The sequence below is a fragment of the Ovis aries genome, chromosome 6 (assembly GCF_016772045.2).
Source record: "Ovis aries strain OAR_USU_Benz2616 breed Rambouillet chromosome 6, ARS-UI_Ramb_v3.0, whole genome shotgun sequence".
Classification (NCBI taxonomy): domain Eukaryota; kingdom Metazoa; phylum Chordata; class Mammalia; order Artiodactyla; family Bovidae; genus Ovis; species Ovis aries.
In genome coordinates this window covers 94,000,316-94,026,079 of record NC_056059.1, presented here as the reverse complement: position 1 = coordinate 94,026,079, position 25,764 = coordinate 94,000,316, and the positions used below count along the sequence as shown (strand labels likewise).

General features: G+C 44.1%; 2 protein-coding genes across 3 annotated transcripts in view; both read right to left on the bottom strand.

The window, feature by feature from the left end:
- ANXA3 (annexin A3) overlaps positions 1 to 15,201 on the bottom strand; it is a 74,216-nt gene extending 59,015 nt beyond the window's left edge. The window contains exons 1-2 of one of the 2 annotated variants that reach the window (XM_060417650.1): positions 15,148 to 15,201; positions 10,090 to 12,882 (exon numbers count right to left, since the gene is read on the bottom strand). In XM_060417650.1, coding sequence (XP_060273633.1) covers positions 10,090 to 10,104 — 15 coding nt within the window. In that variant the 5' untranslated portion in view covers positions 10,105 to 12,882; positions 15,148 to 15,201. The remainder of the gene's footprint in view (positions 1 to 10,089; positions 12,883 to 15,147) is intronic. The other variant, XM_015096575.3, reaches the window with a different exon arrangement.
- Positions 15,202 to 20,986: 5,785 nt separating this feature from the next.
- The window catches only part of FRAS1 (Fraser extracellular matrix complex subunit 1), a 523,572-nt gene continuing 518,794 nt past the window's right edge, over positions 20,987 to 25,764 (bottom strand). The window contains exon 74 of the mRNA XM_027970762.2: positions 20,987 to 24,984. Coding sequence (XP_027826563.2) covers positions 24,391 to 24,984 — 594 coding nt within the window. The 3' untranslated portion in view covers positions 20,987 to 24,390. The remainder of the gene's footprint in view (positions 24,985 to 25,764) is intronic.

Here is a 25,764-nt window from a genome sequence, read left to right as displayed (position 1 = left end):
GATTTATTATAAATTGATACCATCCTCCTGCCCATCGGAATGATTCTGAGCCATCTGAAACCAATGGATTTTCCCCAAATAGATGCTCTCTGACCACACCTATTTTAGTATTTTCCTCTGTCCATGGGATTCTCCATGGACAGAGGAGCCTGGCAGGCTACAGTCCATAGGGCCTCACAGAGTCGGATATGACTGAGTGACTTAGCACACACGCACACACCCTTTCGATGAACTTCTTTATATTTAACAGAAGTTATATTTTTATAAAATTTCTTCTATACCTTGGTGTCAGAGCTGCCCTATGTTCCTTTTCCTTATTTTGCAAACTAAAGTTTGGAATGGGGAAAGGAGAGTGTATAGCAAGTTCAGATGTAACAAGAGCTCATGATGATTACAGTGATTATGAGCTAATGTAGAAAAATTTTAGTAGCATAAGAAAAATACCAATTTGAGAGTTCAAACAAAGTGACCTGCATTCATCAATGTTCTGTAAAAGAAAGTTAGAAACTGACCAAGGAGCAAAGAGCTCCGCGTATTCTCAGGAGAAACCCAGCCCTGCAGAGGTGTATATAGGAAAAATACAGCTATGGCATCTTAATAAAAATGCTCCAAGACATTCTAATTTGTGGACTACCTGAGCGCTTGCTGTAGATGTAAAGGCGACATATGACGAGAGATTTTGAGTTCAGAGTGTAAACCGATATGACACCAGGTCCTCTAATCTGGGGTGAAGTAGCAGAAGCCAAGCCTGAACAGAGGTACCTAGGTTTCCCTTGTTAACTGAATGTAGAGCATCCTTACGAAACCTTCCATAAGCCAAAATGGTGTAAAGCCAAGGGTCTCCCCAGCTTTTTGAAAGTTCACTTTAAACCACTTCTGTTTTAAGAAAGACCTACATTAAATATGCAGCCATGAAATTAAAAGGTGTTTCTCCTTGGAAAGAAAGCTATGACAAACCTACACTGCATATTAAAAAGCAAGACATCATTTTGCTGAAAAAGGTCTGTACAAAGCTATGGTTTATCCAGTAGTTATGTACAGATGTGAGAGCTGGACCATAAAGAAGGCTGAGCACCAAAGAATTGGTGTTTTCCAGTTGTGGTGCTGGAGAAGACTCTTGAGAGTCCCTTGGACTGAAGGAGATCAAACCTGTCAGTCCTAAAGGAAATGAACCCTGAATATTCATTGGAATGACTGACGCTGAAGCTCCAATACTTTGCACCCGATGTGAAGAGCTGACTCATTGGGAAAGACCTTGATGCTGGGAATGATTGAAGGCAAAAGGAGAAGGATGAGATAGTTAGATAGCATCACTGACTCAATGGACATGAATCTGAGCAAACTCTGGGAGATAGTGGAGAACAGAGGAGCCTGGATACTGCAGCCCATGGGTTCACAGAGTTGGACATGACTTAGCGACTGAACAACAAACAACACATTAATATAGTGACGGCACAAAAGCAAAAATCCTCTTCGGATTTCTTTCAAAAACAGCTACAATCATACCACATCTTTATTGCAATTCATTGTGCTTCCCAGATAGTGCATTTTTACAAATTAAAGGTTTGAGACAACCCTGCATCAAACAAGTACATCGGCACCACTTTTTCCAGCCTCATTTGCTCACTGAATGTCTCTGCATCACATTTTGGTAATTTCAGCAATACTGTAAACTTTTTCATTATTGCTATATTTGTTATGGTGATCTGTGCTCAGCAATTACTGGTGTTATTATCACAAAAAAATTATGACTCTCTGAAGCCTTCAATGATGATTAGCATTTTTTTTAGCAATGAAGCATTTTCAAATTAAGGTATATACATTCCTTCTTTAGACAACACTATTGTACACAACAGACTACAGTATAAGTTTTTTTTCTGGTTATAATTTCCATGTTGTACAGTATATCCTTTATAGCTTATTTTATACCTAAGAGCTTGTGAAGTGAAAATCGCTCAGTGGTGTCAATTCTTTGTGACCCCATGGACTATACTATCCATGTTGCTGCAAATGGCACAATTTCATTCTTTTTTTTTTAACTGTATGCAGGTCAGGAAGCAGCAGTTAGAACTGGCCATGGAACAATAGACTGGTTCTAAATAGGAAAAGGAGTACGTCAAGGCTGTATATTGTCACTCTGCTTATTTAACTTCTATGCAGAGCACATCATGAGAAATGCTGGACTGGAAGAAACACAAGCTGGAATCAAGATTGCCAGGAGAAATATCAATCACCTCAGATATGCAGATGACACCACCCTTATGGCAGAAAGTGAAGAGGAACTAAAAAGCCTCTTGATGAAAGTGAAAGAGGAGAGTGAAAAAGTTGGCCTAAAGCTCAACATTCAGAAAATGAAGATCATGGCATCCGGTCCCATCACTTCATGGGAAATAGATGGGAAACAGTGGAAACAGTGTCAGACTTTATTTTGGGGGGCTCAAAAATCACTGCAGATGGTGACTGCAGCCATGAAATTAAAAAATGCTTACTCCTTGGAAGAAAAGTTATGACCAACCTAGATAGTATATTCAAAAGCAGAGACATTACTTTGCCGACTAAGGTCCGTCTAGTCAAGGCTATGGTTTTTCCTGTGGTCATATATGGATGTGAGAGTTGGACTGTGAAGAAAGCTGAGCGCTGAAGAATTGATGCTTTTGAACTGTGGTGTTGGAGAAGACTCTTGAGAGTCCTTTGGACTGCAAGGAGATCCAACCAGTCCATTCTGAAGGAGATCAGCCCTGGGATTTCTTTGGAAGGAATGATGCTAAAGCTGAAACTCCAGTACTTTGGCCACCTCATGCGAAGAGTTGACTCATTGGTAAAGACCTTGATGCTGGGAGGGATTGGGGGCAGGAGAAGGGGACGACAGAAGATGAGATGGCTGGATGGCATCACTGACTCAATGAATGTGAGTCTGAGTGAACTCCCGGAGTTGGTGATGGAGAGGGAGGCCTGGCGTGCTGCAATTCATGGGGTCGCAAAGAGTCGGACATGACTGAGTGACTGAACTGAACTGAACTGAACTGAGTATTTCCTTGGCTGTCTACCTATTTACACCACATCTTCCTTATCCATTCATCTGTTGATGGCTTAGATTGTTTCTGTATCTTTGCAATTATAAATAATGCTTCTATGAACATTGGGATACATGTATATTTTCAAATCAGTGTTTTTGTCTTCTTCAGATATATAATCAGGAGCAGAACTGCTGGGTCATATGGTAGCTCTATTTTTAGTTTTTTGACACACCTACCTACTGTTTTCCACATTGGCTGCATCAATTTACATTCCTACCAACAGTGTACAAGGGTTCCCTTTGGTCCACATCCTCACCAATATTTGTTACTTGTATTCTGTTTAATGACAACCATTCTGATAGGTATGAGATGATATCTCATTGTGGTTTTAATTTGCATTTCTCTCACGACTAATGATGCTGAGCATCTTTTCATGTGCCTCCTGGCTATCTGCATGTCTTCTTTAAAAAGATGTCTATTTGGCTCATGACAGAGGAGCCTGGCGAGCTATAGTCCATGGTGCCGCAAAGAGCCAGTCGTGACAGAGTATACGTGTGCACACACGCATACTCATTTTCAAATTGGCCTGTCTGCTTTATTGATGTCGAGTTATATCTGTTGATGTATTTTGAAAATTAACTCCTTATTGGTCATCTCATTAGCCAATATTTTCTCTCATTTCAATAGGCTGCCTTTTCATGTCATTGATGGTTTCCTTTGCTGTGCAAAATCCTAAATCTAATTAGGTTTCACTTGTTTATTTCTGTTTTTATTTCCTTTGCTTTAGGAGACAGATCCAAAAAATATTGCTACAGATTTATATCACAGAGTATTCTATCAATGTTTTCTACTAGGAGTTTCATGGTTTCCAAAATCTAACATGCACTGGGAAACCAGAAAATTCATGTGACTTGCTTTCTTATGACATTCGCTTTATTGCTTTATTGCGGTTCCAGGTTGGTCTGGAACCAACCTGCAATATGGCCAATGCGTGCCTGTACCAGCGTAGGTCTTTCATAAAAGCAAAGTGATGTAATGCAAACTTTCGAAAAGTGAGGTTACCATATTCAAGAATTCTAAACAAAGGAAATAGCAAAGCAACAGCTGAAACAATGGGAGGGTTACAACACTCCTAGACAGAATATACAGTCTTAAGAAACCAGCCAATCTTTCATCTTCAACGATAATGTACTGAAATTGCAACCGAAATCTGCCCTCTTGATCTTATCACTCCAATAAACTGACCACACTCTGGTAACCACAAACAACCAACAGTTTTGTAGAAAAGCACAGGCTCATTGCTCATTTATGTTTGGGTGTGTATGTGCTTTTGTGGGTAAGAGGGAAAAGAGAACAGAAAAACTTAGTGATAAAAGAGTATTTACAGAAATCTGACAGCTTTTTAAAAATTGTGGTTAAAAAAAAAAGCATAACATAAAATTTACCATGTTAAACATTTTTAAGTGTACAGTTCAGTAGTGGTGAGAATATCCACATTGCTGTGAAACAGATCTCCAGAATTTAACTTCTTCATTGTACGGAACTAAACCTCGATCTCCATCAGGCAACAAATCATTTTTTCTCCCTCTCCCCAGACCTTGGCAACCACCATTTTATTTTCTGCTTTCATGAATTAATTTGACTACTTCATATATCTCATTATAAACGGGATCAATCACACAGTATATTGTCTTCTTATTATTGGCTTACTTCTCTTAGCGTAATGTCCCAAGGGTTCATCTATGTTGTAGCATATATCAAAATTCCCCTCCTTTTAGAAGCTAAATAGTATTCCACTATATGCACACTCCACATTTTGTTTATCCATTCATCCATCGTTGAACACTGGGATTGCTTCCAGCTTTTAGTGACTGTGAATAAAGTTTCTATGAACCTTAAGTGTGTAAATATCTCTTGAAGATCTTGCTTTCAATTCTTCGGATATATACCCAGAAATGGGATTGCTGGATCATATGGTAGTTCTATTTTTTTAATTTATTATTATTTATTTATTGGTTGTACCTTGTGAGATGCAGGATCCTAGTCTCCCGACTGGAGAAGGCAATGGCACCCCACTCCAGTACTCTTGTCTGAAAAATCCCATGGACAGAGAAGCTGGTGGGCTGCAGTCCATGGGGTCACTAACAGTCGGACACGACTGAGCAATCTCACTTTCACTTTTCACTTTCATGCATTGGAGAAGGAAATGGCAACCTACTCCAGTGTTCTTGCCTGGGGAATCCCAGGGACGGGGGAGCCTGGTGGGCTGCCGTCTATGGGGTCGCACAGAGTCGGACACGACTGAAGCAACTTAGCAGCAGCAGCAGCAGCAGCAGTCCCCTGACTGGGGATCAAACCCAGACTTGCCCTGGCAGTGAAAGTTAAAGTATTAGTCACTCAACTGTGTCCAGCTCTCTGTGACCCCATGGACCATAGCCCACCAGGCTCCTCTTTCCATGGAATTCTCCAGGCAAGAACACTGGAGTGGGTTGAGATTCCCTTCTCCAAGGGATCTTCCCAACCCAGGCATTGAACCTGGGTCTCCTGCATTGCAGTCAGATTCTTTATTGTCTGAATCACCAGGGGAGTGGGGAGCCCCAACCACTGGACACCAGGGAAGTCCTGGTAGTTCTGTTTTTAATTTTTTGAGGAACCATCATACAGTTTTCCACAGTAGCTCTGAGTTGTTTTTAATATTTGCTCTCATACATCTCACTCAAAAATGCTAATTTTTTGAGAGAGGAGGAAAATAGGAAAGAAAAAGCAAGGCAGTGGGAGCCCCTCTCAGGCTAGAGCCTCCTTCTTCACTGAACCCCTCAATTCCCCACCCATAGCACGGCTTCCCTTTTCTGTTCCCTTCCCTTCTTTCCTGTCACTGGATGCCCAACCCTCCCATTCCCTTGTGGTAAGCAGAACCATGGCTCTCAAATAAAATGTCCACACAGTAATCCTTGGACCCTGCAAATGTAATGTTACATGACTAAAGAAGTTTGCAAATGTAATTAAGGTTCCAGACCTTAAAACAGAAATTAGGGACTTTCCTGGTGGTCCAATGTTAGGACTCTGAGCTTCCACTGCTGGGGACAGGGGTTCCATCTCTGGTCAGGAAACTAAGATCTCACATGCCACTCACACAGCCAAAAAGTACAAATTAAAAAAAAAATCAAAATGGAGAAATTATCCTGGATTATCCGGGTGTGGCCCCAGAAGGGCAAGCTAGAGAGAATGCAAAGCACAAAATGGATTCCATGCACTGCAGCTGCTCTAAGATGTAGAGGCCAAGCACAAGGACTAGCAGTGGCCTCCAGGAGATAAGGACAGCTCCTGCTGACAGCCAGCAAGGAATTCAGTCTCATAACTGCAAGGGTCTGAATTTTGCCAACAACCCAGGTGGAGAAGTGGTAAAGAATTTGCCTGCCAATGCAGGAGATGCAAGAGACTCAGGTTTAATCCCTGGGTCGGGATGATGTCCTGGAGGAGGAAATGGCAACCCACTCCAGTGGGTTTTCACTTTCTTTGCCTGGATAATTCCATGGACAGGGAGCCTGGTGGGCTACAATCCATGGGGTCACAAAGAGTTGGACACACCCAAGCATGCACTTATATAAATAAGCTCAGAGGCGGATTCTTCCCAAAGTCTCCAGAAAGGAAGGCAGCCCTGCCGAGTCCTTGATCTTAGTGACACGAGACCCATTTTGGGCTCTAATGAATTTAAGCTGCTAAATGTGTGGTGACTGCTTATGAAAGCAGAAGGAAATGAATACACCCTCTCTCATACTTACCTGGGTCTCTCCCAGACCTTCAGAAAATGTGCTATGACTTTGAAGGTGTGTCAGTGGGAGAGCCAGACCAACTAAATCATTAATGTCAATAAACCAATGGACAAGGGCTAGAGGGAGACTAATTTTTTGGAGAGATAAAATTTTTTTTTTGCATCAGACTCTACTAGAAAGAACCTACCTGGCAATGCAGGTAGATGTAAGAGGCGTGGGTTTGATCCCTAGGCTGGAAAGATCTCCTGGAGGAGGGCACGGCAACCTACTCCAGTATTCCTGTGTGGAGAATCCCACGAACAGAGGAGTCCAGTGGTGACTTCAAAACTGGGCATGAAATATTTATCAGTGTATCACTGATGACTGTAGCCTGCTTGGCAGGCTTCAGTCCTTGGAATCACTAAGAGCTCGACCCAACTGAGTGACTAACCACACACACACACATCACTAATGACAATAATGGGCAAATTTAAAATTAAGACATGATTTGAATTCAAGTGATTATTTCTGATTTATATTAGAAAATTATAATCAAATGACACTGAATTTAGGGCTGTATGACTTTTGGCAGAAACCTGGATAATCCCATGGACTGAGGAGCCTGGCAGGCTACTGTCCAAAGGATTGCACAGAGTCGGACATGACTGAAGTAATTAGCATAACTAGATAGCCATAATGAAGTGCTGTGTTAGTAGCTCAGTCGTGTCTGATTCTGAGACCCCATGGCCCACCAGGCTCGTCTATCCATAGGATTCTCCAGGCAAAGATACTGGGTTGCCCTTTCCTGCTCCAGGCAATCTTCCTGACCCAGGGGTCGAACCAGGGTCTCCTGCGTTGTGGGCAGATTCTTTATTGTCTGAACCACCAAGGAAGCTCTAGAGAGCCATAATGGCCACAGGAATTTCAGATCTGGAAAGCAGAAGATCAGCCTACTGACCAGTGACGGGGAATCATGTGGCACCAAGCAAAGCCTCATGACGATACATCTCCTACCAAGTATACCAAGGCCTGCTCACATCTCCCTTGTAGTTACCCTTGAAGCCTCTCTGCCCCTCACCTATAAAATAGGATGCATTTTCATCATTAAAAAATATCAGAGCACAGAAGGTGATGCATTAAAAATAGTCTTTATGTATATATTTTTTTCTTTTCTTTTTTTCTCTAAAACAGAATCACTCTGTCCATACTATTCTATAACTTGATTTTTTTATTTATTAATATATATTTAGACACTTTCTCATATCAATATAGACACAGCTGACCCACTTTTTCTCATTTTTAAGTGATGACATAAAAATGGCTACAAGTTACAACTGAGTAATACCATACCCCACAGATGGCCACTTATGCTGTCTGCATATTTTCATTAGTATAAATGAATGTCCATCAGCCTATATTTTTTCAACCTTATGCAAGTATTGAGAAATGCTGGGCTGGAGGAAGCACAAGCTGGAATCAAGATTGCCGGGAGAAATAGCAATAACCTCAGATATGCAGATGACACCACCCTTATGGCAGAGAGTGAAGAGGCTAAAAAGCCTCTTGATGAAAGTGAATGAGGAGAGTGAAAAGTTGGCTTAAAGCTCAACATTCAGAAAATGAAGATCATGGCATCTGGTCCCATCACTTCATGGCAAATAGATGGGGAAACAGTGGAAACAGTGTCAGACTTAATTTTTTTGGGCTCCAAAATCACTGCAGATGGTGATCGAAGCCATGAAATTAAAAGATGCTTACTCCTTGGAAGGAAAGTTATGACCAAGCTAGATAGCATATTCAAAAGCAGAGACATTACTTTGCCAAAAAAGGTCCGTCTAGTCAAGGCTATGGTTTTTCCAGTGGTCATGTATGGATGTGAGAGTTGGACTGTAAAGAAGGCTGAGCACCGAAGAATTGATGCTTTTGACCTGTGGTGTTGGAGAAGACTCTTGAGAGTCCTTTGGACTGCAAGGAGATCCAACCAGTCCATTCTAAAGGAGATCAGTCCTAGGTGTTCTTTGGAAGAACTGATGCTAAAGCTGAAACTCCAGTACTTTGGCCACCTCATGCAAAGAGTTGACTCATTGGAAAAGACTTTGATGCTGGGAGGGATTGAGGGCAGGAAGAGAAGGGGACGACAGAGGATGAGATGGCCAGATGGCATCACTGACCCGATGGATGTGAGTTTGAGTGAACTCTGGGAGTTGGTGACGGACAGGGAGTCCTGGCATGCTGCAATTCATGGGGTCACAAAGAGTTGGACACAACTGAGCACCTGAACTAACTGAACTGACTATGCAAGTATTATTTGTATGATAAATACCTAGAAGTGGAATTACTGGGTTACAGGGGCTGTGCATTTAGACACTGATAGATATTGCCAAAATACCATCCCCAAAGAGTGCCAAGTTTATTCTTCCATAAACAGAATATGAGAGTGCCTCTCAGCCCACATCCTCTGCAACACTGGTCTTTGTACATTTTTTTCACCTTTACCAATACTTAGATAGAAATGATATCTCATTGTGTTATTTACATTTCCTTATTTCTCAGTGATGTATAGCATCTTTTTATATATTCGTTTTGCATGTTATTTGTAATTCTTTTCATATCCTATTCATGTCCCTCAAAAGCTTTTTCATCAAGTTCATGTTTCGTATTGATTTATTCAAGCTATTTTTATGTTAATGAAATGAATCTTTTGTTGAATGTGTTACAAATGCTTTTCCCCTGTGGGTTCCCTTCTGACTCCACTAATAGTATTGCTTGCTGTCATAAATTATAAATTTGTATGTAGTTAAATAGATCGATATTTTTCTTTTAGGCTTTTGGTTTGTATTATGGTTGTAACTGCTTTTCCCACTCCAAGATAATTTTTTAAATTTACCCATATTTTGTCTCTTTCATTTCAATATTTTATCCATCTGGATAAAATATCTGAAATTTAGTTTCATGAAAGAGGAGAGATGGAATACAAATTTACCTTTTTCTTCAAATAGCTAGACATTTTCATAATATTTATTAGATAAGCCTTCTCCTCTCTGATATAAAATGTCTTTTCTTATAATAAATTCCCACATCACATAATTTATTCTGTTATTGACCTCTCTACTTTGGCATCAGTACAAATTATTTTAACTAAGTACCTTTACAATACATTTTAATATTTTCTTACTTTTAGACATCCTCTAGCTTTGAGGGCATGTTAATTTTTCATAGGAACTTTTTATCGAATTTCAACTTTTTCTTAACATTTTGATCTTCTGTACTTTGATTTGATTCGGATAAGTTACTGTTATAAAGGCTTGATTTTTACTTACCCAGATAGATGCCATGATAGCCCACCTTTCTCTTGAGTTGAGATCACACTAACCTATTAAAAGAAAAATAAAGCACTGAATGGTATCAACCTGGGATTCAGAGCACAATAATCTCAGTCTAATCCTTAAACCCAGAAAACAGAAGCCAATATTTAAAGAGAAACCAACTCAGGAAGAAGACTTGTCTCTAATATCAAGTACCCCATTTGCTAAACAAATATTTGCTGATAACTAGCTACAAGGGACTGTGATAGACCCGTGTGTGTCTGTTTGTGTTCAGACATGTCCAACTCTTTTTTGACCCTATGGACTGTAGCCAACCAGGCTCCTCTGTCCATGGAATTCCCCAGCAATAATATTGGAGCAGGTTGCCATTTCCTTCCTACTCCAGGGGATCTTCCTGACAAAGGAATTGAATCTGCATCTCTTGTGTTTTGTGCATTGGCAGACAGATTCTTTACCACTAGCATCACCTGTAAAGCCCTGTGCTAGACCTGTGAAGGGTTCAAAGCAAGAGAGAAGAAAAAAAATCTCTCTATTCAAAAAGTTTGCAAATATGTTTACTGGAAAGCATAAGTTTACAAGAAAGATAAGTCGCTCAGTCGTGTTTGACTCTTTGTGACCTCGTGGACTGTAGCCACAGGCTCCTCTGTCCATGGAATTCTCCACACAAGAATACCGGAGTGGGTTGCCGTTTCCTTCTCCAAGGGATCTTCCCAACCCAGGGTTCGAACCTGGGTCTCCTGCACTGCAGGCAGACTCTTTACCATCAGAGTCACCAGGGGAGCCTCCCACCATCACCGGGAACGGAAAAACCTGTCCCCTCTTCTCCAATTATTAACTAGCTTCAGTTTGAATCCTTGTGTTTCTGAAATCTCCATTTACATTTTACAAGGCTCCAAGTCTACAGCCTTTTATAAACAAACATGCTTGCTTTTTGAGGAAGGTCCATATCTTGGTAGAGCCTGTAGGTAGAAAGGGGTATTTCTTTGACAGAGTCCTGACTGGGAATCCAGTCACACTGTCATATGTAGACATTGTTCAAACGTGCTGGCAAATATCCAGGGTTGACTTAGAAATAAAAGTTGCTCCCACTCTTCCCAGGAACAAAATATTCTAAATATTCAGTGATAGCCCACAGTAAAGTACAACAGGAAATGACACTATTAGTCCCTAGAAACATTTAGCCTCAATATTCTCAGAATCACTTACGGAAGGGCAGCTGACTCTCTAGTTATGACAGCTAATGTTACATCCCTCTAAACATACAGTGGATTCAAAATATCATTAGTTCTGGTTTTGCCCCTTAAAGCCAGACACAATCTCTTTGAGCCTCAGTTTCCTCATTTGTAAAAAGGGGGAGAGGATGGCCACTGCTGGCATTAAATGAAATTATATGTGTTAATAATATGAGCAAATGTTTTGAGTTTCTACTATGTTGCAGATAATACAAAAACACGATATGGTCAATTCTGAAAGGCTAGAGATTTTCGTCATGTCTGTTCACTGGGGCACAGAAGTACTAAAAAAATGCTATGGAATGAATAAATGATTCAATATAAGCCTCACAATGATCCAGGAGAGCCGAGTATCATTTATAACATCTTCAAGTTGCAAATGAGGAAGCTGAGGCATAGAAAGGTACAGTCAGTCCCTCCACATCCATGGTCCCAGAGTCCCTTCATATCCATGGTCCCAGGCCCTCTCCCCAACCTCGTCCAGCATTTAACAAAATCTGAGGGTGCTTAAATCCCTTATACACAAGGGCACAGTACAGTTGGCTCCTGGAACCCAGGGGTTCCGCATGGGCAGGCTCCGCCAACCAGTTTGGCTGCGAAACGGAGGCTACATTCCAGCCACACAGGGAGTGAGTGGTCCCCTACTGAACTTAGGCAGTTACACTCCAAAGATGTGCATTTAACCCCAAGTTTCTTACTTACCTAAGTGCCCAGCCAATACACTGTCAAAGCTAATGCTCAATACGTGCTTACATGCTCAGTGGCTTCAGTCGTGTACGAATCTTTGTGACCCTATAGACTGCAGTCCGTGGGATTCTCCAGGCAAGAATACCAGAGTGGGTTGCCATGCCCTACTCCAGGGAATCATCCCAATCCAGGGATTGAACCCACATCTCCTGCACTGTAAGCGAATTCTTTACCTGCTGAGCCACCTGAGAAGCCCCAATATGTGCTGATCCAGTATAATTTATAAATTATGAACATTTATCACAGGTTTAAGAAGTGAAGAAGAACTAAAGAGCCTCTTGATGAAAGTGAAAGTGGAGAGTGAAAAGCTGGCTTAAAGCTCAACATTCAGAAAATGAAGATCATGGCATCTGGTCCCATCACTTCATGGGAAATAGATGGGGAAACAGTGTCAGACTTTACTTTTTGGGGCTCCCAAATCACTGCAGATGGTGATTGTAGCCATAAAATTAAAAGACGCTTACTCCTTGGAAGGAAAGTTATGACCAATCTAGACAGCATATTAAAAAGCGGAGATATTACTTTGTAAACAAAGGCCCATCTAGTCAAGGCTATGGTTTTCCCAGTAGTTATGTATGGATGTGAGAGCTGGACTATAAAGAAAGCTGAGCACTGAAGAATTGATGCTTTTGAACTATGGTGTTGAAGAAGACTCTTGAGAGTCCCTTGGACTGCAAGGAGATCCAACCAGTCCATCCTAAAGGAGATCAGTCCTGGGTGTTCACTGGAAGAACTGATGTTGACGCTGAAACTCCAATACTTTGGCCACCTGATGCGAAGAGCTGACTCACTGGAAAAGACTCTGATGCTGGGAAAGATTGAGAGCAGGAAAAGAAGGGAACGACAAAGGATGAGATGGTTGGATGGCTTCACTGACTCAATGGACATGGGGTTTCAACTCCCGGTGAACTCCGGGAGTTGGTGACGGACAGGGAAGCCTGGCGTGCTGTGGTTCATGGCGTCGCAAAGAGTCGGACCCAACTGAGTGACTGAACTGAACTGAACTAAGAAGTGAAGAATTACTCCACAGTGGAGTCTAAATGACGCAACGATAGAACCTTAAGACACCGTTTTCTGAAAGAGATTAGAGTGTTCACATCAATTCCTTTACTTCCTCTTTGGTGCCTATATTTCAACAAATGTCTCTGTAGAACCACAGGCTTCTGGGAACGAGGCTCTGGTCTTCTCTGAAAGTGGAAGTCGCTCAGTCTTGTCTGACTCTTTGTGATCCCATGATACACAGTCCATGGAATTCTCCAGGCCAGAATACTGGAGTGGGTGGCCTTTCCCTTCTCCAGGGGATCTTCCCAACCCAAGGATCGAACCCAGACCTCCTGCATTGCAGGCAGATTCTTTACCAGCTGAGCTACAAGGGAAGCCTAAGAATACTGGAGTGGATAGCCTATCTGTTCCAGGGGATCTGCCGGACCCAGGAATCGAACCAGGGTCTCCTGCATTGCACGCAGATTCTTTACCAACTGAACTATCAGGGAAGCCCTCTGGTTTTCTTTACATCTTTCAATTCGTTTTCTTATCTGTCTGAAGTTTTCTGCCTTCATGACAGCAAATGGCGTAATGTTTTTATGAATTACAATTTTCACGAAGTTGATTTTTTAAAAGTTGTGAAATACCTACTCCAAAGGGCAAAGTCTGTCTATGTGGAACACAAATCCTTGATAAGAATTTAGCCTGCCATGTTACAACTGTCTTCTTTTTTTATTTTTATTTATTTGAGTATAGTTGATTCACTGTGTTGTGTTAGTTTCATGTATAGAGCAAAGTGAATCTATTATACCTATAGCCACTCTTTTTTTTTTCCTTTTCCCACACAGGCCATCGCACAGTACTAAGTAGAGTTCTCTGTGCTATACATGTCCTTATCAGTTATCTATTTTTTAAATATATATATATAGTAGTGTGTATAGCGGAGAAGGCAATGGCACCCCACTCCAGTACTCTTGCTTGGAAAATCCCATGGATGGAGGAGCCTGGTGGGCTGCAGTCCATGGGGTCGCTAAGTCACGGACTGAGCGACTTCACTTTCCCTTTTCACTTTCATGCACTGGAGAAGGAAATGGCAACCCACTCCAGTGTTCTTGCCTGGAGAATCCCAGGGGCGGGGGAGCCTGGTGGGCTGCCATCTATGGGGTCGCACAGAGTTGGACACGACTGAAGCGACTTAACAGCAGCAGCAGCAGCAGCAGCAGTGTATAGGGTGATTCCAATCTCCTAATTTATCCCTCCCCCTCCTTCCTCCCAAATGAACTTACTTAACAAAACCGAAATAAAGTCACAGATGTAGATAACAACCTTCTTATCAGCAGCCAAAGGGGCCTCCAGCGACCCTGAACCTTCTTGACCGGGGGGAAACCACAATTTCCTATATATGGTCAGTTGCAATCAGGACTCAGATCCCCTATCTGTTGACTCAAATGCCAGGGGAATGATTCACGTCCAGTGAATCAGACTATTGTAATCAAAGAAAAAGGTGAGTCTTTTGAAGGAAAAGCAAACTTCTGGGGCTCCTAACGCTCAATATAACATACTTTCAACTCCTTAAAAAGTCAAGTGAAATAAAATTAAGTGCCTACGTGAGGAGGAAGACGTGCTCACAAGGATGGGTGGGTTTCCAAGTCCTCAGAACCGAGTTCAGAACTACTCCGGAGACACCAGGCACCGGAAGGGCCATTCTAACTCCCCGTTCTTTTCCTGTTCCTAAGACCTTCAGAGTTGGGGAGACGAAGATGGCCAACTGCATCCCCGCCCCGCTCGCTGTGATGAAAAGCTGGTCAGCGTGCGCCCCGCCCTGACCAGGACCGGGTGACCCTCTCAGGGCAGGCACTTCTGCTGCCTGGGGCCTCGGCTTCCTCGATTCTGAAACCGGGGCCGTGGACTCCATGCCGGCCCATCCCCCTGGGACCCTGCACCCTGCAGCCGGGTCGGTCCGCGCCGTGGGTGCCAGCCCGGCGCTGCGCTCGCAGGGGAAGGTCGACGCTCACCCGCGGATTCGGGCCGCAGGGCAGCGAGGGCAGCGGGAGAGGCTTGCGGCTGGGCGTGGGGAGGCTGAACTTACCTAGGGAGCCGCCCCGGGAGCCGGCGTGCGGAAGAGCTGCCAGCGAGGGAGTGCGCCCCGGGACGCTGCTCCGCGCTCCCTCCCGCCCGGCAGCCCGCCCTGGGACCGCACCCCTTCCTCCCGCCCCTCCGCCTCCTCCCGGCTCCACCTGCTCCCACCGGCGGCCGGAAAAGGGAAGCCGCGCCCCGGGTCCCCGGGCTGCAGTTCCCCACACGTGCGTCTTAGACCTCCCCGATGGAGTGTGGGGGCAATTTCTAAACTTTCCCACCCTCCTTTCTCATCCTCATAGTGAAACCCTGTGTCTTCCATTTTCACTTCTCCGTCACATTAAGTTTTTTTCAGATATTTTGCAATGCGTGTTTTGTTCTGGCCTTGTGGATTCAAAGATGAGACAGTCCCCACGTTGCAGTGAAAAGGAAAACGAGGAATGAGTTTTTCCTTCCCTTTCCTGAGACCAGAAAAGATAAAAGGGAACAGTGAGCAGGCCTGAACATCCTTAGTTTTTTTGGTTTTTTTTTTTTTCATTCTTTCTTTTTTACTTTAATTGCTCCTAACTCTGCCTGTCTGCAACTAAGCTTGCTTTTCTGCCCCCTAACTATGCAGGCGCAAAATTTTGCTCCTATTATCCGTTGCTTACCCTTGCAACACTTCCTTCCCCTTGTAGTTACATATCAGAAAGAAGGACTCAGAGCCACCAAACTACAAGGCTCAATTGCTGGGTTACTGATGCCAGCCTATCGGTGTCTTTGGCAAGATCCTAACACCTTTGTTCCTCATCGCTGACGCCTGACTGCGAGCTGTCATCCCCTAGACTCCCCTTGGTGAGGTTGGGGGTGAGAGGCAGCCCTCTCTGCCGGCTGAGAAATAAAGCCACCTTTCTGTTACCTCCAAATTTTGTTTCCATATTTTTAAATCAGCTTCAGTGGGCAGAAAAAGCCAAGATTATGGTTGGCAACAATTTGGGGGACTTGTCTGGCAGTTGGTGGCGGGCAGGTGGCCCCACAGGGCCCCTTGGCTATGGGAACACCAGGGACTCCTTTCACAGGGCGGCGCTGGGATCACACCAACCTGCCTGCCAACTTGGCTGCAGAACTCTGGGACTGTGATGGAGAAAAGGAGAGAAGTTACCCTTTCAGCTGCCAAGGCTGAGTGCACTTTTCCTGAACTTTTCACCCCAGAAACACTGGATATTGGAGGATCAGAAATGGGGCGTCTTGTATATGGAGACACTCACTAGCATTTAGATAAGTCCCCTGGTGTGCACCTCGTGATGTTTTCCATTTGAGGAACTGATGCAGTTCCAGTTTGGAGATGTCTCCCTATAGAAGGGGGTCCCTGTTTGTAACACACTGCTTTGGACATATGTCACAGGCTTAGTGGGACTCAAAAGTCATATTTGGGGCATTCTTGCCATTTCGTTTTTGGATTTCTGAGCATCTCTTTGCCATTTGTTTTCTTTTTAGTGACTTCCTGCTATCATGGTTTGGCTTGTTTACTTTGGTTTGTGAGCACAGACATCAGACCCTAACTGCTTGAGCTAGAATGGGAAGCACTTACTCTAAGATTTCATCTGAGTCCCCTAGGGAAAATCCTAGATTACTAGCAACCTATAGTTATGACAAGTATTTATTTAATTGGAAATTGAAAGTGCTCACACACACATAAAAAATTTTTTTGAGGGAGATCTTTTTATTGTGTATGTAATTAAGGTGATTTTTTTTTTAAAAAAGGAGAAGCTGGTTTGGTAACTTTAAACGAAGACTTCCTAGAAGGAAACGTATGCTTTTATGTATCTTTGAGATGTAAAATTTCTATCTGATCTTCCTAGGCTGTTCTATTGTGTGTTTGTTTGCGTTAGGCCTATAAGAGGTCTTTTTATAATTTATTGGTGGCCAAATGATGAGTTATTTTAAAATTAGAGAAACTAACAAATTATTAGATCTAGAACGGACCAAAAAGCCTGTGACAACTCCACGGTTTTCCTAGGAATGTTGGGATTTTGTCACATATGGAAACCAAACTTTGGGCTATTGCAAAGCCATTATACCATGCTTTGAAAGGTGCAGATTCTGAACCTTTGGTTTGGATCAAAGAGTGTCATTCGCTCAGTCGTGTCCACCTCTTTGCAATCCCATGGACTGTAGCCTGCCAGGCTTCTCTGTCCATGGGATTCTCCAGGCAAGAATACTGGAGTGGGTTGCCATGCCCTCCTCCAGGGGATCTTCCCAGCCCAGGGATGGAACCCAGGTCTCCTGCATCTCCTGCTCTGCAGGTGGATCTTTTACTGCTGAGCCACCAGGGAAGCCTGTTTAAGAGGACATCCTTCCTTAAATGGAAGAGGAGCTTCAATAGAGAAAGCAGAGAGGTGGTCTTGCTTGTCAATCAGTGCCTCGGAACCACCTGACTTCCAAATCTAACATGTTGAGTTTTCTGCCAAGATAGAACAGCCTTCCATTCTGACTCCCATTCAGGGACTGCTACAATAGATTATCAAGTCCCAACTCATCCTGGAACATTCTGGGATTATTATGGGAGCAACAGGGGGATATGTATTGAGAACCCATAATTTATATGACATTGAGAAATGCACTTGGCATATATTGGCTTATTTCATGTCTACAGAAGAGCTTAAATTAGGTGTGTGTGATTACCTGTATTTTGCAAATTCAGAGACAGGCTCAGTGGCATTCAGTAACTTCTACTAGTTGTGTCCCACACAACCAGGAAGTAATAAAGTTAGATTTCTACCCAGAAGGATATAGTAACACGTGGTGTTTACATGGATTTATTTTAGTTGCTCCAGGTTCAGGATTTAACCTCTTTGGTTTCAGGATGACAACTTGAAAACAAAATGCACTTTGTTTTTTTAGGTTTTCTAGTTGTGACAATTGCCCAGTTACCACCATTTAAACTAGAATCATGCTGCAGTGTATTTGTAAAATTAATGCTTTTCCCTCAAAGGATGAATTTTCTCAGAAGTAAATTTTAGATGGTAAAATGATAAGAATGATAAATATTAGGATCCCAGAAACCATGTTTATCATCATTCAAAAAAAACCCAGAAAAGACTGTTTGATGAAACTTTCACCATTCTGAATGCATTGAAGAATGCTGTAGTTTTATAAGAAGCTGCCTTTCCTATGTCCCCTTTCCTCTCTGCTAAAAAGAACAACTTGAGAGTCAAATATAACATTGTAGTGCAAAGTCATATTAGAAAATCATAGGAAATTATAATCAAATGGGAGAGAGTTGCCCAACAGGACCTGTGGCCTAGGAGGGATGCAAGCATGGCCACAACCAGGGCAAAGCACTGGGGGGAGGGTAGAGGCCAAGGGCCCAAGAAAGCTTTGGAGAAGCAATTTCAGGAAGCCAGTTCCCTGGAGCATAGGAACTGGGGCAGAGGAGTGGTGTGAAGGCAAACAGAATAAGCAGCCCAAGGACTTCTGTGAGTTACTGGTGTTGAGCGCGAGTTCATTTTGGACACATTCCTAATTTAGTTGGAATGTTTAAGGGAGACATCGTGAAACATTTTTTAAAAATTTTATTTAACAATTTACAGACACTCTCCCAAAGCCTGGATTCTAATAAACTTTTCTGACTTGCTGGTCTTGGAGTTTGGTGCTGTGTGTGTGGTTAGTTGTGTCCAACTCCTTGTGACCCCATGGTCTGTAGCCTGCAGCCTTAAATTAAAATGACCATGGGGATAAAATTCTGTTAGCTTTCTGTGTTGTTTTTTTTTTTAAGAGAGAGTTGCACCATGGGGCTATTTTCTTGTATCAATCAAGTGGCTGGATTCTTTGGGACAAGCATTAAATCAGAGGTATAGGAGCTTTGGACCACATTTAAGCAATATCAGTTTGTGCAAATACTTGAAATCCTGGGATTCATGTGGAACATTCACAGAAAATTGTCCAGGACAATGATCTTCACCTATTTCACAGGGTCATAACCAGGACTGAATGAGGTAGAGAAGGTGAAGAAATCATTGATCTTGACTGCCATGTGTGCATGCTAAGTTGCTTCATTTGTGTCCGACTCTTTGCGACCCCGTGGACTGTAGCTCATCAGGCTCCTCTGTCCATGGGGTTCTCCAGGCATGAATACGGGAGTCGGTTGCCATACCCTCCTCCAGGGGTTCTTCCCAACCAAGGATAAAACTGTCTCGAGTCTCTTCATTGGCAGGAGGGTTCTTTACCACTAGCGCCACCTGTGTGCCCAATATGATATTGACACTGTCCCTAGGATTTTACCTGGGCTAGCTGCAGTGTGCTCCTGGTTAGAACTATCACCGGCTCATTTGGGGATAGAAACTTCCTTTTTTTTTTTAGTTATTTATTTAGTTTTGCCTTCGCTGGGTCCTCACTGGTGCACACAGGCTCTCCCTAGTTGAGGAAAACTGGGGCTACTCTCTGTGTTACCCGGGCTTCTCACTGCAGGGGCTTCTCTTGCTGTGGGGCACAGGCTGCAGGATGCTTGGGCTTCAGTAGTTGAAGCCCGTGGGCTCAGTAGTTGTGGCTCACAGGCTTAGTTGCCCTACAGCATGTAGGATCTTCCGGACCAGAGACTGAACCGGTGTTCACTGCATCGGCAAGTGGATTCTTAACCACTAGACCATCAGGGAAACTTGGGATAGAATCTTTAGTACACACTGTGGCATCTAAATATTAGGTTGAGAGGTGTAAACTACTGATCCTGGACTGTTTTGACTTACAAAATTAGCAATTTCATGGGGTTAAATCTAGTAGGATGTTCTCTATAGTTTCCCTCACCTGCTCTCATTATGTTTCTTCAAAACCCAAGTCTGAGATATTGCAAAATCTAAATAAGAACTAATTTTCTGCCACTTTCCTCCAAGTTTCCATGAAATTTCAGGTCTTAAGAAGCATTTTGATGGCAACTCTTGGCAATTCATAGATTGGTTCCTGAATCAGCTTCTTCATGGGCCCAAGAGAAATACACTCTGGGGCTGAAGGCCTGCTTTTAGGCAAAAGACAATAATAGGAAATTCTGAGGAAGTTAAGTTTACACAAAGCCCATGGCAACATTGAAGGAAAAGGAAACCCTAGGTTAGGTTGTGGCATCTTTTCCCTGGATTTTATGAAAAATCTTTCTCAAGTCTTGCTGGGTTTGCAAATGTGCTATTAGAATGTACCAACAGAGCCTTGGTGATTACTGTCATTGGTTTCTCAGGGAGGACAGGCATGCAGAATGCCTGGCCTCAGTTTCATTCTGACTCTGCCATTTTTCCTGCACCGGCCAATAAATTCTTATTTGGAGATTTGTCAGTTACAGGGTGAGTTATGGACACAAACCTTTGTGTCCAGTGACTTCTTTGGTGGGCCAGTGGCTGAGACTCCACGCTCCCAATGCAGAGCGCCCGGGTTTGATCCCTGGTTGGGGAACTAGATCCCACATGCCACAACTAAAGATCCCATGTGCCACAACAAAGACCTGGTACAGCCAAATAAAGAAATAAAAATAAATATTAAAATAAACTTTGTGCCTGCATAAAAGGACATAGTCATTTTCACACTATTTCAAGTGTCCTGAGGTTTTATGATGATAAATACAGCATCGATGATCATCTTTAGCACACTAAAATTTTAATTATTCTTCTTTTCCTGGGGTTTCAATGGAGAGCAAAAGAAGAACTATGATAATACGAGGATAGGTAACTTATTCTTGACCTTAGCCCAAGTAGTGAATGTCTCAGATACAACCCCTTCAGAGGGATTTTCTCCAAAAAAATCTGTCTCAAATTTTAGAATGATTTTGCCATCTCCATAGCACTTGTCTTATGTTGATGAGATAAAGAATCTAGTAAGATGAACACAGCAAATAAAACACAGGCTGTCATTTATTAATACAAATTTATATGGTGGCATATGCTATTGGAGAAATCAGAAATTCATAACACACAGATTGGTATTGGAAATACAAAAATCATTTCAGAGTCAAGGAATCAGGTTGACAGCACCACAGATGTTTTACTCAAGTCTGAGCAGGTGTGTAGTATCTGAGAATGAATACCTAGGGTACACCAAGACTAGATTTCGTAAGATTGTGCAAACACATTTCCACACTCTTTCTGCATCTCCCCATAAGAATCCGCACGAGGCCAGGAGGCCTGGGGCACAATCAGAGGGAAAAGGTACAGACTCTTCTTTCTCTGAATCTTCACAGCCAGCTTGTGATAGCAAATAGCAACCCCTGAGGGGCTTTTGTTCCTGTTCACCTAAAGGCATGGTAGGAAAGGTTAGTAAAACACACACAAGGCCTTAGTGAGCGAGTTAGAATTGAAAGGAAAGCTTTGACTGGAATAGCATCCCAGGTCAGTCAGCAAATTTTCTGCTTCCTCATATGTATGATGTATAAAATGAAATGAAAAATTCTGTATCGAAGCAGTCCGTCTCCGCTTTACATCTCTGAACACCTCCTATTTCACACGTGTGCATCCGCTAGAGAAGGATGAAGTGTATGTGGTGGGGGTGGAGGATAGAAAGGAAGGGGGGCACAAATGACCCCAAGGACTTCCCTTTCACACTGACAACTCACTATCTCATGGTCCACATAGACGCTGCCCGTGTCACTTGAGACCCTTCCACAGAGGCTGCTAGGAGCACACTGAGATCAGCCTCCACTCCTTCCCACACCAGCCCCCTTCTGCCTCCTGTCCTCACTCTTCCCACCCATGTGCCCTGTTCAGTAGGATCGGAAGGGCTGTGCCAGAAGGCTCTCCCAGCAAGGGGGGAGCTGCTGCTTTCACATGCAAGCCCTCAGGGATCTAGGAGTAGTGAGACACAACAGGCCCCAGCAAAAGTTGATCCGCGAGTGACTGGCTCTGTCCTGGCAGAAATAGTGGCAACCTTCTCATATAAGTTGTTTTTGTTTAGTTGCTAAGTCCTATCTGACTCTTGCGACCCCATGGACTGTAGTCCGCCAGGCTCCTCTGTCTATGGGATTCTCCAGACAAGAATACTGGAGTGGGTTGCCATTTCCTTCTCCAGGGGATCTTCCCCACGAAGGGACTGAATCTGTGTCTCCTGCATTGGCAGGCGGGTTCTTTGCTTCATTGCTCTGGAGAGAATTCTGTGCTGGGTTGATGAGCTCTCCGGTCATGAAACACCAGTTCTGGGTGTACATGAGGCCAGTAGAGACATTCCACCTCCAAACACCCCAGCAGGTCTCACCTGAGCAGGCAGGAGAATCGGGTTCGGGGGCCCAATCTCTCCAACTCTCCCTTCCCTAGAAACTCACGCTCATCTTGGAATGCTCATCCAACTCTCCTCCAACTGTCCTGCTCAGGAGCCTGCCTCACAGTCTCACCTCCTGTTAACATGCTATGCCAGTTTCTCGGTTCAGCCCTCCTGAAGTCCATGCCAGATTCACGCCTGTGTCGAGTGCTGCTTCTCTGCCCCAACAAGAAGATTATTTTATGATCCAAGTAGGAGGGTTATTTTTTTCTCTACTTGCCCTTATGATATTGGCACCATACTCTCTCCCCTCTTCCCTAAATTGACTCCTCTATCCTTCACCCATGACATCATTTATTTGTTCACTTAACACATATTCCTGGAGTGCGTGTGATGTGCCAGGCACTGCTGGAGAATCCAAGGCATGGCTAACGCCCGCCCTCCTCTCAAGGAGCTTGGACTCCAGCAGAGATGCCTGAAACCTTATATGGTTCATTCTTTCTAGCTCTGAGTACCAAAGTGCTTCCAATGTGGAATGTTCTCAGAGTGAGGCTCAACTCTAATACAAATATTACACAGTGTGAATGCTCCGCGATTTGCTCAGCGGTAAAGGTGTGACGGGTGTCAGGAAGGGGAAGTGTCTTTTCCTCTCGAACAACAGAAAGGGGCCTCCAGTTCAAAACAACATGACATGCGTGCTTACGTTTTTGCCAACTCAGCAGAAATAAAACAACACAAAAGCAAGTGGTGTGCACACTACATACTACATCATTAAGCTGCTATTCGAACACTAAATCGTTTTAAAGCCATGTGTTCATGGCCTTGTCATGTGCTGTGCTGATATGGTAAAATAAGTGCCTGAGCTACCAAAAAAAGAACCCCCAAAGAGAAATCCCTGAAATACTGTACCGGAAGCCCGGCCTTTATTTGCTGAGCGAGTACCCTGTCTGCTGTGAGCACTAGCACTTTTGTGCTGTGAGTACCAGGGAATCCTCAACTCTGATTTTACTTGGGGCCTGAGCTTTCTCCTGATTGGCTTTATTCAAATGAATCACTGACTTCTCTGAAGCCCTAACAAAATAAAAGCCCCACAGCTAGCAAAGCACAGGGCTTGTCTATTACCGGACTGGGAAAAGCCTGGGGCAGCAGGAACTGTGGTAGGTGGGTCAAGCACCCACAGGCAATGTTGGCTAAAGGGGCACAGTGCAGCGATCTTGCCTGGGGAGGATGTCTCCTGGCTGCAGTGTAAGCCAGCTGGGCACAAGGACATCCCCTGGGCCGAGGGCGCAGAGCCTCTCTGATGTGCTCTGAGACACCTGCCAGGTCCTTCCTTCTCCCCAGGTTTCAGTGCCCCCTCATAAAGTGGGAGGGGGTTTCCCCCATGCCTGATGCCTGACAGGAGAGGCTGAGGTTTCTCGGAGAAATGTTCTAGTCCAGAGCAGTTTAAACCTCCAGGTGAAAAGGGCTGGTGATGCAAAGTACAGTCAGAGTACAAAGAGTGCAGACTGTCAACTGGATGCATGAGCAAACACATAGGTGCTGATTAGCAGAATTCTGAGCGGAATCTGTGCATCAGCAATGTGAACTCTGCGGTTCAGACGCCCAGGAAAAGCACAAGCAGAAGGGAGCTGGAGCTGGAGGGGAGGGTGGGGGAGTGGAGACCAAAAGCACTGCCCCCCCTCACCTCGCCCCCCGCTTTCTGCCTCTGAGACCTTTCAGTACATCCCCGTGTGCTCCCTCCGCTGACCTAAGTCACGTCCTAACTCTGAACACTGGCTTTCCAAGACTAGCCTTACAGAAGGAACAGTTTGCGGCTGCAGAGACTGTTAATGGGATCCACGGAAAGAACTCCTTCCATCCTCTGGGGTCTCAGTGGTTCTTTGTCCCATGAGGTAGCTCAGTTGTGAGTTGATGCAAGTGATGTGTGCCTTCCACCACTGAACGCTATCGTATTCCCTTTTTAATTGGCAAGATTATAAAAATATCAGTATTTTCCCCCCTGTTTTATAAAAATGACTTTAGAAAAAAAATACACAATGGGTCTCCTCCATTAAACTTCTGTTCCATCCTGTAAATTGTTGTGAACTCTGACTTCCAGATTCAATTTCTTTACTTTCGCACCTTTGAACACGTAGGTGCCCTCGGCTTCACCAAGTATGTTCACATTGCGCACGGTGCAGTACTGTCTGTCCACATTCTTCTCCACCCTGTCTGTGCCCCGCTTGGGCATGTCCACCTTGGTATTCAGAGGGTATTCCTCCAGGATGTCCCCCGTGGGCGGCTTCTTCCTCTGTTTCTGGCATTTCCTGGTGATGAAACAAGCCACCAAAGACACCAGAAGTAGGAGCATGATGGCAGCAAGGGCGCTGCCGATAGACGCCCCGGTTTGGGAGAGAGAAGCAGCTATGATGGGCTCTTGCATCTCCAGGTTCAGGGACTTCATATTGGTGCCATTCTTGACTTGGTCTCCTTCATTGTCATAGATGAGGGACTCGTCAAGGCTCAGCCAGCCACTGGGGTCTGCCAGGTCCCTTCGGTGGCGTCTCAGAGGGGCTGTGAGAGAGCGCTGGACCCTGGGGCCTGAGATGGTATCAGGACCAATGACGTAGATCACCTGAAGGTACCACTGGTGTCCTGCTTCCACCTGCAGGAGGAGGAGACGGGAGATGAACTGAACATGTCGCTGATGCCCGCAGACCACCCGAGGAAGGGGACGGGAAGACCACTGCCCACCACAAGCTTCCGTGGGTGAATGGCTTCAAGAAAAGCATTAGCTACACCAATGTTCACAGCCGCATTATTTACAATAGCCAGGATATGGAAACAACTTGCGTGTCCATAAGATGAAAGGAAAAGGAAGATGTGGTGTGTGTATGCGTGTGTGTGTGTGTGTGTGTGTGTGTGTGTGTGTGTGTATTTCCATATCGGAGAAGGCAGTGGCAACCCACTCTAGTACTCTTGCCTGGAAAATCCCATGGATGGAGGAGCCTGGGAGGCTGCAGTCCATGGGGTCACTAAGAGTCAGACATGACTGAGCGACTTCACTTTCGCTTTTCACTTTCATGCATTGGAGAAGGAAATGGCAAACCACTCTAGTGTTCTTGCCTGGAGAATCCCAGGGACGGGGGGCCTGGTGGGCTGCCGTCTATGGGGTCACACAGAGTCGGACACGACTGAAGTGACTTAGCAGCAGCGTATATATATATATGCATACAATGGAATACTATTCAGCTATTAAAAAAACTAGCCATTTGTGCCAACATGTATGGACCTAGAAATTATTAGGCTGTACAGGCTGTATTAGTCATTTCCACCTCTTTGCGATCCCATGGACTGTGGCCTACCAGGCTCCTCTGTCCATAGGATTCTCCAGGTAAGAATACTGGAATGGGTTGCCATTTCCTCCTCCAGGGGATCTTCCCAA